Here is an 11,898-nt window from a genome sequence, read left to right as displayed (position 1 = left end):
CAGGGGACATGGGTTCATGCCCCAGTCCGGGAGGGTCCCACATGCCGCAGAGCGGCTGGTCTCGTGAGCCATGGCCGCGGAGCCTGCGCGTCCAGAGCCTGTGCTCCGCAACGGGAGAGGCCACGGCAGTGAGAGGCCCGCGTACCGCAAAAAAAAAAAAAAAAAAAAAAAGACCTTAAGGGCAGGCCCCATCTGCCTTTCTCATGGCTGCATCTCAAGCACTGAAGCTAGAGCCTGACACTGAGCTCAATAACTATTTGTGGAACAAGTGAAACAGCTGTGCAAAGCCTGACCCTGGGTCCTGGCGTCCCTGATGTTGTTAATAAAGACAGCAAGCCTGGGTTCTGTTTGTTTATTGATCTCTTCCTGATTACTCCAAAGAGGATTCAAGATGGAAGGGGCTTCGCCCACCCCCCCTGATGGCAGGACCCTCAGAGCATGTGCAGTGAGGCACAGTCACTGTGTCCCCGGAAGCAGTGAACTGTAGGCTGTGAGCTCTGGTGTCCCCAGCCTTGCACAGTCAAGGTGATGGAGCAATAGCTGCTTTCCTAAGCCTGAGTGGGGCAAACAGCACCCACACAGATGGTGCAACAGGGTTCGGGATTTCTCCTTTCGTAACCGAGAGGCCAGAGATCTGTCCCCTCTGCCTGCTCCCCCAGCGGGTCACAGATCATCACCACTCTGGCTGCCTGGAAGGGTTTAGTCAGAGAAAATCATAGAGTGACCGGGGCTGGAGCAGCCAACTGGGGCCGCCCTTGTTTGCGTTCTCTCTCCTAGCACAGCCTGCTGGAGATGGGCAAGAGCTTCAGCGAGGGTCAGAGCCCATCTCAGAACTGGGCCTCACGGGGGTGAGTCCAGACAGGCAGGGAGGGGGCAGCAGGCTGAGGAGAGAAGGTAGAGGCTGCACCATCACTCTAAGACGAGCCAGGCCTAGAGCCCCCTCCCTGAGACTCCTGTGAGAGCTAACAGTGGGGCCTCCAGGCACCCCCTGGCAGCCAAGTGTAGCCTTCTCCTTTTCCCAGCCTCTTCCCTTCTCCTAGCCTGTTCGGAGGCAAGGCCTCGGGAACCTTCCTGATGTTTCAGCTATCCCTCTCCCCCCCACTCCCCTGTCCAAATGTCTGGGGTTCCACTTCTAAGGTGGGATGTCCAGAGTGTGGCCACAAAGCAGTGTCCATCTGGGTTGGGTGTGGGCTGCCCACCTACTGTCCCTGGGAGGCAGAAGTTTCTTTGCCTGAAAGAAATGAGGGAGGGGAGAGAAAAACAAGTCGCTGCTAACTTAGGTTTCAGACACCGTTCCCTGGCCCAGCCCACTCCCGCTGCAGCCTGCAGACCAAGAAAGCTGGGAGGACCCAGACCCGCAGCCTGGGGGTGTCTCTGTGCCCAGTTCTTTCCCTGAGATCTGCAGGAGAACCCAGAGTCTGTCTTTCCTCCACATGTACCGGAGGATAAATAGCTACAAAAGGACAAAAGTATTATCAAACATTTATCACGCACTGGCCCTCACAGACAGCCTCACTTAACCCCACAGTGAGGGCAGCGAGCAGGTGCTGTTAGCAACCCCATTTTACAGAGGATAAAACTGAGACTAGGGACTGGCTGCAGTCTTGCGGGCAGCAAATGAAGAGAGGGATTTGAGCTACAAAGAGCGCGAAGGAGTCCAGAGGGCGGCTGGGGATGAAGACAGAGAACAATGGGCCAGAGAGGAGGCTGAGCTCAGATAAAACACACACAAATGAAAAACAGCTCCCAAACAATCTACCAGTGATAAGAATATTGACAACAGGAGCACATTATTTACTGAGCCCCTACTACACTCCAGACCCCAGTGCACTTTCATGCAGCCAGTCTTAACGGGCCTGTAAAGGAGGCTCTGCCATCATGCCCACTACACAGAAGATGAGGAGGCTCAGAGAGGCTGACGAGCAAGCCTGCAGCTGCACAGCCCCAGAACTCAGCCTCCGCACCGCCCTGCACGTGATCAACCAGATGCAGGAGGCAGGACATCTGCCCTTTGTCCCTGTCCCACAGCCACCTTCCAGTGGCCCTGGGCAGCGCGCTTTGGTGCCCCCATGCTTTGTCACTGTAAGTGCATGAGAACAGTGTGCCCCTGGGCCTCTAAAGGCTTGTACACAGACCTGTGCCCAGCTGCCGGCAGGCAAGCTCACCTTTAGGGATGAACTTCAGTGAGCTGCTGAATATTCAGAAGCGGGACTGTCCACGCTTGGGGCCATCGTTCAGGAACTCATGGCCCAGCCCATTGCCACACCTGCCACAGGACACCTAGGAAGACCACAAGACACCCATGAAAACAGCTGCAGCCATGGCCCCTGCTGCCACCAGCACATGGGGTCCTCCCCATGCCTATTTCCCAAGGTAACTGTTGGCATGAGAGGTTGGCCTTGGCCCAGAACCTGCCCCGGAAAACCATCTTGTTTCCCTGTTCCCACCAGGACCCCAGGCTCTCCCAATAGTTTGGGGTGTCAGCTTCCCTGGCTGAAGCCAGAGGCCTGGAATAGACAGACCCTAGGCCCCTACAGCTGTAGGGGGAACAGCAGGAAGGGGTAGGGGGCTCTCAGGACCCCCCTGGCTTACACCTCCTCACCGCCCCCCAGTTGCTACCACCCACCTTTAAGGCTCTAGGCTGATTGTGCTCTGGACGCTTGGCCACACTGTCAGCATGGATGGTCTCGGTGAAGGCCGGCCATGGGGATGAGTGTGCATACTTTGAGCGGCTGGAAAACAGCTCATAGCCACATTGGGCACACACGTAGATGCCTGGGGCGGAAGGGGAGGTAAGAGCAGAGATGCTGGCTCCAGCACCTCGGGGGTGAGCACCTAAATCCTTGAACCCAGGAGAGGACAGCAGCACTCCGGTTACAGGGTGGGCTGCACACCCTCCCCGCTCACCCACCCACCACCCATAAGCCTGGGTATCGGCTCTGTGGGGGAGACACAGCATGGAGCTCACATTTAGCGGTTCCGAGCCTGTGCCAGAGACCAGGAGAGCCACTTTCACACTTATTTCTTTCACTCTTCTTAACAGCCCTATAATGCAGACGTTCCCATTTTACAGATGAGGAAGCTGAGGCTCAGGGATGCAAAACGCTCAGCTACAGGGTGTGCAGCCAGGAAGGAACCCAGGCAGTCTGATGAGGACACAGCTCTGCCCCTCACACACAAGCAGGCCCCCCACAGTGGGGGCTGTGGCATGGCCAGCACCACCACTAGCCCCCCTCCCTTCCCACAGCTCTGCCCAAAGAAGCCGTAAGGTGGATGCCCAGACACCAGCCTGCTCTCCAAGCAGGAAAAGACTGATCCCAGCAAAAGACCTCCAGTCAGACAGAGGGCCCAGGAAGACAGAGCGCCAGGGAGAAGGATGAGTTTTAACCTACCTCCAAAAGATCACCCTGAGGGGGGGAAAAAGAAAGGTTGCAAAACTGACTCGCAGAACAGGAAACTGCTTGGGGGTCCCTCGAGGGGTACTGAGTCACCCTTCGCCCCCTGCCTGGCGTGGAGACAGCCTGCCCTGGAGTCTGTGACCTACTCAGCCTTTACCAGTAACTTGGGGAAGAAAAGAGGAAACAGGAGCTGCTGTGGGAGTGGAGCTTCCAGCTTGGCAGAGTAGCCTGAGGACAACCTGGAGTCCCACAGCCAGAGAGTCTGAAGGGAGGACTTTGCCCAGAGGGTCCTATGTCACAGCTGGCTCACAGAGACACAGGGTGTCACATCCCAGCCCCCTCGAGGGCTGACACCCAACAAATCCCATCCAGGGGTAGGTCGCTGCCCTAGTCTTGCCTATGGGCATATTTTTACCAAATTAGGCCATGACCAGGCAGCACAGCCCAGAAGGGGATTCATCTGGGCCTCTCAAAGCCTGGGGCCAGGGCTGATGGCCGGCCATGCCCCCAAACCAACCACTCACCCCCTACCTTCCACCCCTCCTACCTGACCCAGGCTGTCCAGTCAAACTTCACTGGCCATTGGCAGCCTAGCAGCACTCCTGGTTACCCAAACCTGGGGCCCTGGGCAGGTGGGGGAGGCACCCAGGCGGTCACATTTGGATCCCAACAAGACGTGCTTTCCAGCTTACCCCGCAGGTCTGGGGAACCGGGGAGAAGAAAGGGCTGGGGTAATATCAGGAGGATGCCACAAGGAAAGGCAGGCCAGTCACAGGAGCTGCCCCTGGACAAGACCTTCCACCGCCTCCCCCTAAAGTTCCGATCCTGACCCGGATACCCGCAACGGCGTCACCACCCCCATACCTTGACCCCGCAGATTTCCTCGGAAAAGGCCACGCTCACACTCAAGGTCTGTCCTCCTCGAGGACAGCGACACCCTCTCTCCAATGTCCCTCTCCCCTCAAGTACCCCTACTCTCCGGAACCCCCAACTCCTCCCTCCTCTGTATCCCCTTTACCCAAATGCGTTCCTCCCCGCGCGGTCACACTCGGCCCCCGTTCCCGGGACTCCGGGGCTCCATCGCCACCCGGAGGGCTGCGACGCCCCGTCTAATACGCGTCCCCGCCCCCGCTGTCCTCCAGGAGGTCACAGGTCGTACCCGGCTCAAAGTGGTTCTGGAAAACCTCGCCCCCGAAGAAGCTGCAGAACGACATGGCGCCGGCGGGACCGCTGCACAATCGCCGCCTCCGACAGATCCGAGGCCACAGACCTACGACCCGGTGCTTGTGCCCGCCTCCTGCCCCGCCTCCCGAGAACCAATCCCACTCGGATCCCGGACCTGCCCCGGCGCCCGAGGCCCCGCCCCCCCAGGGGACCAATCACGTCCAGAAGTGCGAGACACCCTCGCAGGGCCCGCCTCCCGTTGACCCGCCCTTTCCACGGACCAATCCCACCCCGGTACTGGGGTTCCGGCTTCCGCCTCCAGGAGACCCCGCCCCCTCCCGAGGACCTGCCCCCTCCGTCTTCCAGCAGGCCCCGCCCACCACTAAGGACCACTCCTGAGCGGTCCCCGCGGCCCCGCCCCTGCCGCCCTGCCCCTAGCGGCAGGGCGAGCTGCTGAGCTGCGCTGGGTTTTTTGGTGGCTGCTGCGGTACACGCTGAGCCGCGTACGCTCTCGTCGTTTCCCGGCGCTAAGCCCCGGGCTGCCGGCCGTTGACCAGCCTTTCCGTGCCCCCCAACTCTGAGACACCGCGGGAAGAGTTGTCTCTGGCTTTTATTAGACAAGGGGACAGGCAGGGGTTGCGCCGCGCTTCTTTCAGGCTCGCTCCATCCCATCCTGCCTACAAGTCTCCCGAGGTTTCCGGCTTTTCCTTCTCAAGATGCTTCTTCTGGGGACCCTGGTGGGCGAGGGACAGGAGGAGCGTTAGTCACAGGGGTCTAACCAGCCGCCTGGGTTACGCGGAGTCGGCCCTGCGCCCTCTCCCACTGGTTCCTCCCCTACTTCCTTTCTGGCAAGAATCAGTGCCCAGGACTGGACCCCTAAAAGCCCCCTCCTGTGGATGAGTGCAGGGACATGCGTGCCACCCCCATCTGCTCAGCTTCTCCGCTCTGGGGCAGGTAGGATGTGGTGTCGGAGCCCCAGAGAGCAAGGCTGGTGGGCTCACCATGAAGACCCTCTTCTCTTGGGCTGTCTGGAAGCGGCCATGGCCAAACTTGGAGGTGGTGTCAATGAACTTGAGCTCGATGTTCTCCAGGGCCCTGCGGCTGTGGTGCACCAGGAGGGACTGCGGCCGGTGGGAGAGGGGAGCTGTCACCGTAGGAGGTCCCCACTCAGCCCCTCCCATTACCCCAGTCAGGAAGGTCTCGTTCACCCAGATTCTGTTAGAACCTCTCTCTCTTTGCTTTCCTCATCCCCACCCCTCCTGAAGCAGTCTGGAGGACAGGGTAGACCAGACCCCCAACTCCCCCAAGGCCCATGGGGCTCCCACTCCCCAGCTCACCACCTGGCACTGACCTTCCTCAGCGTGATGACCCTCTTCTTGGTGCCCGCGATGCAACCTTTCAGCATGACGAAGTCATTGTTGACTTCCCCGTAGTGGGGGAAGCCACCCTGTGGGAAGGTGGGTCCAGGAAAGGGGCTGCTGGGTTAGGAGGCAGCTGGGGGCCCTAGGAGAACTCCCCTGGCCTAGGGTGACATTCTCGATCATTAATCAGGGCAGCATCTGAGCCACACCCTAAGTCCTTCCCGTGATTATCTTATTTAAAAATCTGCATTTTACAGGGGGGAAACTGAGGCTCAGAGGGATGAAGTCACTTGCTCCAGGCCCTGCAGCTGCTACACACTGCATCTGGGGTTTGAGGCCAGGCAGCCTGACTCTAAGGTCACAGTCGGAGCTGCTGCACTCCGCACCCTGTGACAGCAGCTGGAGGATGAGCTGTCTGCAGTGGTGGCTCTGAGAATGCAGGAACAGCAGGGGTTTGGTCCACCCAGGCGGTCCACCCTGGTGCCTGAGCTCTTGGGGGAGGGCAGCACCCCACAGGCCTGCCCCACACATGCACACCAGGCCCCTTAGCCAAACTGGCGGCCCACCCTCACCAGTGGTGTGATGGATTTGTTGGTCACATCGTAGCTGGTGGATGCGTTGTTCTTAACCACCTTCCCGTCCTCTGTGTGCAGCCCCCGGCCGATGCGGTAGATCTGCCAGGAGCACAGGGCACATTGGGGACAGCAGGTAGCCTCTGGGGCTGGCAAGATGCCCACACCCATCAGAATGTGGGCTTAGACCCAGGCGCTGGTGGGGGCATTTCAGAGCCTTAGGGGGTCAGGCAGCATCTGGGTCATGCACCCCACTCACTGGGGTGTGGTCACGGGCATCCCCCCTCAAACCAGGCCTGCGGACACACCTTCTTGTTGAGCTCTGTGCGGTGATGGTAGCCCTTCTGCCCAGCCCGGGCGATGGAGCAGCCCACGCGGGCAGGGTGCCAGGCACCAATGCAGGCCACCTTGCGCAGCCCCTTATGGGTCTTCCTCGGCAGCTTCTTGGTATGCCAGCGGCTCGTGACCCCTGCAGGTGGGAGGGACGGGTGGCTTAGAGGCCAGTTTGGCCCCCACCTCCTCCAGGCAGCCTTCCTGGAGCCGCCATCCCCACCCAGCCCTACCTTTGACGCCCCTGCCCTTGGTGACGGCAATGACATCAATGACCTCACTCTGGCTGAACACGCTGTGCACTGGCACCTGCTTCTCCAGCCGGGCCTGGGCCCAGGCCACCTTCTCAGCCACCGTGCCGCCATTCAGCTGGATCTCCATGATGTGGGCCTTCTTCTGCCGGAAGGGCAGAAGCTTCATCTGTAAGACATGGCACGGCCAGTTGGTTCCCAGAAAGTCACACACACCCCCATTTGCCGACACGACATGGCCAGCTGGTGACCCCTGGCATACTTTCACGCACGCATTCATTCAACAGATGATCCCATGCTCTGGTGTGCCTATATGCCACGTTCTGTGCGAGGCACTGGGGATGCAGCATGGAATGAGGCAGACAGCGTCCTGGCCCCCATGGAGCCACCATCTAGTTGGGCGGCAGAAACCAAGTAAACTCTTGGATAGGCCTAAGTGTTGTGATGAAATATTGAGGGTGGAGGGGACAGTTATTGCACATGAGGGTGGTAAAGGAGGGCCTCTCTGAGGAGGTGACATCAATGGCAAGAAGGAACCATTAGGTGAAGATCTGAGAGCTTTGGGGGCAGAGGGAACCGCATATGCAAAGGCCTTGTGGCAGGGAAGATGGGGGCGCGGTGGTTGGTGGGACAGAAACGAGACCAGTGTGTCTGGACTGTGGTGAACAGGGAGGAGGGTTCAGGACGGTGATAGGTGAGCAGGGGCCTGGCCAGGCAGGTCTCATTGGGAGTAGCTTGGGCTTTATTCCAAGTACAGGGTGTGACATGATCTGATGAACATTTTAAACATCTCTGGCTGCTGCTGTGTGAGGTGGAAGCAGGGACGCGGTTAGGTCACAGCATAGGGCTCAACCAGTACTGATGGAGGACCTGTTGCATATAAGCCTCCTGGAGGGTTTGGTACAGCAGTGAGCAGGAAGCTGTGACCCCTGCCCCCATGGAGCTCAAGTCTATGGAGGGAGATGGATGTTAACCAATGACACACGTAACCAGGAACTGCAAGCGTGAGAGTAACTCAGGCAGGTGGGGAGGGTCATTGCTCCGGGCCTGGGAAGGCTTCCCTGAACCTTCCAGAAAAAGCCAGAGGATATATGTAACCTGTCAGCCCACACGAAGCCAGACTCCACTTACGAATGTTGATTCACACCCACATGTGCCAGACCCCAAACACAGGCGGCCGGCCCCCCACACCCAACACTGGGCAGGCGATCCTGGACCTTTGGAGCATTTCAGGGCCTTGGTTGACTGCTGGGTGTAGCCAGTACCCCGCAGCCCTCAGAGTGCACTGCTGCCCAACACCCCATCCCCGGGGCTGCAGGCGGCTGGCTGATCAGCCGACACTTTGGGCCTATGCCCGGGGCTCGCAGTATTTTTAGGCTGACATTTGCCAGGGCTCCTGGAAGCCAGGCTGAGGGAGGGTGGGCCCAGGGGGTGGACTGGCTGACCAGTGTGGACCAGGGGGTAGGGGCTGACCTGGGTGTGGACGATGACCCGGATGACTTTGCAGTACTTTTTCATGGCAGCAAAGTCCCTCTGCAGCTGCTTCTTGCCGTCGGCGTCGCGCCACCTCCTGCAGGCCTTGGTGAAGGCTTTTTTCTTGCTCTTGTGCCTGAGCCATGCACAGAGGGTGCTCAGCACAGCCAGCACGGCAGCCGCCACTGCATCCTACCAAGCATGGGCTTAGATGTCCCCCTCCTCCCTCCTCCCCTTCCCAGGGGAGGCATTGCTGGGCCCCAGGGGAGGCATTGCTGGGCCCCTGGGGTCCCTGGCCTGGTTCCGGGCGCCCTCCTTAAGCACAGACTGTCTTTCCCTCTCTAGGCCTCAGTTTTCTCCTCCGTAAAGTGGGTACCCTCCCTGCCTCCTGGGACTGAGAGTGAGCAGATGTGCAGGAGCCCAGGGAAGGGACGTGCCAGACAGCCACTGCCACGTGCCCACTTTGCCATGGCTGCTGAACCCACTTCTAAAGCGAACAGTCAGGACTGGCCAGGCCCCACACCCTGTCGTTCCTAACCCTTGCCAGGATGCTGGAAGGTGGACACCATTATCCCCATCCTACAGATGAAGAAACCGAGGTTCACAGAGGTCAGATGAGGGGCAAGTTGATCACAATTGCAGCAGCAAAAACAAGGCCAGCTGGCGTTCGCTGAGCTCTTTCGCTGTGCTGAGCACTTGACACACTCTGCTCAGCTCATCCTCAGGGCTGCCCCAAGAGGCGGGGACCTCTCCTGTTCCCATTTGATGGTGTCTGTGGGGAGTGTGTGTGGGGGGGGTGGGGGGGGTGAGGTGAGGTTCTAAAAGGTCAGTCAGCTTGCCTGTGGTCACACAGCCTGATCTGACACTAGGGTCCAAGATCCTCGCTTCCCATGGAGGCTACATGTGCCTCTGCCTCCATATGGAAGGGGGTGTCTATGAGGTTCCTCAGGCAGGGGTGCCTTCCCATTCTGGACTTAATGCCAGGGAAGATTTGAGGCCTAAGGATGCCCTTCTTTCTGATGAAAAGAGCTTGTCAGTTGGCTATTTCCCTTTTCACCTTGGCTGCTAGGAAGCTCGGAACCAACTCTGACATTCCATCAGATTAGTTCCTTAGTTCACCCTGAGGATGAGAATGTTTGCTTTCCTTTTTCCTCTAATTAATTTCCTCTCCAGCCCTCTAGTCCTTGTCTTTTATTGGAGGGAAGGCATCACACACTCACACGCATACACACACACACACACACACACACTTTCCTGCCTTCCACACGCTGCTGACACTCCTCCTCCTGCCCAACCACCCGGCATCCCCACGGGGCCCTCACCAGTCCTTGTAGAAGCGGCGGCGGCACTCGTCGCTGAGATGTTCCGCAAAAATGGTCTTGAAGCTCCGCAGGCCTCGCGGGGTGGCCACGTAGCCCACCACGCCCACCACCACCAGAGGTGGTGTCTCCACAATCGTTACCGCCTCCACCTCCTCCCGCTTGGAAATTTCTGAACGAAACCCAGAGACAGAGGCGTGGAGGGGGGCCTCCGAGTCCCACGGGGAGTTCCATGGAGAGGGGAAAGGGGTGGAAGTGCCGACCACAGCCCCACCTGCCCGCGGGAGGACCCAGCGCCAGAGCCCCAGGGCTGCTGCGGACAGAGGCCCCTGTGAGCAGGCCCCTGACTTCCAGCCCTGAGCCTCCCCACTCCCGACCCTTCTCTCCCTGCTCTGCCCTGTGTGTGGAGCCACTGCTGGGCAAGACCTCACAGGTGTCCACAGTAGCTCTGACTCAGCTCAGGTAAGGCCTGACCTGCTCCTGCCTCGGTTTCCCCACCAGACCTCCCAGGAGTGGGCCAGGAGAGCCACAGCCAGAGCAGCGTCCCCCAAAGTGTAGGGTTGGTCATCCTCTAGGGGAGTACAAATGGGCACTATGAATATATGTGGATGAGTTCTAGAACAAAACCTAAGACTTGTCCTAAACCCATGATTTTATAGATGTTATTAATGAGGCTGATCCAAAGTCAAAGAAGTATATGCTTAAAATATATATTAGGGGAATTCCCTGGTGGTCCAGGGGTTAGGACTTGGCACTTTCACTGCTGAGGGCCCGGGTTCGATCCCTGGTCAGGGAACTAAGATCCTGCAAGCCGCGTGGCGCAGCCAAAAAATATATACTTTAGGAGAGATGGAGAACAGATGAGTGCTTACCAGAAGGTTGGGGGGTGGTGGCTGTGGCTATAATAGGGCAACAGGAGGGACTGTTGTGGGAATGGGACGTTCCAAGGTGGTGGGTACATGCATTTACACATGACAGAACCTGTCATTTACACATGACAGAACCATAGAACTAAATAAACACACATCTTATTCAGGAGAATCCAGCACAAGATGAGTAGGGTGTATCCATGTCATTATCCAGCTATGACATATTACCATGGTTTTAAGAGATGTTTCCATTGGGGAAACTGGGTAAAGGGTGCGTGGGATCCCTCTGTATTATTTCTTATAACCACACTACGATGATCTCAAAACCGGAAGTGTGTAGGGGCACCTGCCCTTGAATCTTAGCTTCTACAAGTTTCATAACTGCTTTATTTCCTCATCTGTAAACTGGGGCAATGACAGATGGGTTCTTGAGGCACGGCCAGCAGTCAACGTTCTGACTGAGGTGCCCATGGGCGGGGCCTGGCCCCTTCTGGGGCCGTTTCCTCTCCAGAAGCCCAGTTGTGGCTCCTAGCCTCTGGAAGGACCTCCAGATCTTCTGGCGGTCGGGGGTGCTCGGCCCGCCCCCCAGGGGCCCCTAGAGGCCACTCACTGAGCCCTGGCCGGTGCACCTCCCGCAGAGTGTGTGTCATGCCAGCCTTGTAGCCCAGGAAGGCCGTGAGGTGCACGGGCCGGCTGGGGTCGTCCCGAGGCCACGTCTTCACCTTGCCCCGGTGCCGGCGGCTCCTCTTGTGTGGCAGGAAGCCCAGTTGTCCATGCCGAGGGGCAGAGAACTTCCGGTGGGACTGGGGACAGAAGGGGAGGGAGATCAGAGCTGGGGTCTCCCTGCTGGGTACAGCTGGGCGGTCCCAGAGACCAGACCGGAAGTGAGCTAGAGACCCCAGGCTGAGACCTGGTGGCCCTCAGGGCCTGCATCTGTCCACAAGAAAGGAGGGAAACTTCTTCAAGGGCAGTGTCTTAGGGACAGAGCCAGCCGCAGCCCCCCTCACCCATGGGCTTCCTGTCTCAGTGGCCTGGCCCTGCCTGGCTGGGCCCAGAAGAGGCAGGTCCACACCGCAGCCAAGGCCACAGAGGCAGGGGGCCGCTGCCATCTGTCCCTCTGTTTGCCTGTCCTAGGCCTGGAAGCCAGAGCTTGGGCCCCCT

At 58.8% G+C, this 11,898-nt stretch overlaps 2 protein-coding genes across 3 annotated transcripts; both read right to left on the bottom strand.

The window, feature by feature from the left end:
• Positions 1-338: 338 nt before the first annotated feature.
• Positions 339-4,696, bottom strand: MSRB1 (methionine sulfoxide reductase B1). Of its 2 annotated transcripts, XM_060119995.1 has the most exons (4): positions 4,558-4,696; positions 2,627-2,775; positions 2,166-2,280; positions 339-1,231 (listed from the first exon to the last, which is right to left on the bottom strand). In XM_060119995.1, exons 1-4 carry the CDS (start codon positions 4,610-4,612, stop codon positions 1,200-1,202), a joined length of 351 nt encoding a protein of 116 aa, XP_059975978.1. In that variant the 5' UTR covers positions 4,613-4,696; the 3' UTR covers positions 339-1,199. The 2 variants fall into 2 exon arrangements, with proteins under 2 accessions (XP_059975978.1, XP_059975979.1); XM_060119996.1 differs by lacking the exon at positions 2,166-2,280.
• Positions 4,697-5,239: 543 nt separating this feature from the next.
• On the bottom strand, positions 5,240-11,846 carry RPL3L (ribosomal protein L3 like). Its single transcript, XM_060119985.1, has 10 exons — positions 11,745-11,846; positions 11,348-11,540; positions 9,872-10,040; positions 8,550-8,685; positions 7,059-7,245; positions 6,804-6,964; positions 6,496-6,597; positions 5,914-6,009; positions 5,564-5,683; positions 5,240-5,296 (listed from the first exon to the last, which is right to left on the bottom strand). Exons 1-10 carry the CDS (start codon positions 11,844-11,846, stop codon positions 5,240-5,242), a joined length of 1,323 nt encoding a protein of 440 aa, XP_059975968.1.
• Positions 11,847-11,898: the final 52 nt, after the last annotated feature.

This window comes from Mesoplodon densirostris, chromosome 16, assembly GCF_025265405.1.
Source record: "Mesoplodon densirostris isolate mMesDen1 chromosome 16, mMesDen1 primary haplotype, whole genome shotgun sequence".
NCBI classification, from domain to species: domain Eukaryota; kingdom Metazoa; phylum Chordata; class Mammalia; order Artiodactyla; family Ziphiidae; genus Mesoplodon; species Mesoplodon densirostris.
Note: the sequence above shows the minus strand (reverse complement) of the source record. Positions and strands in the feature narration are given on the sequence as shown.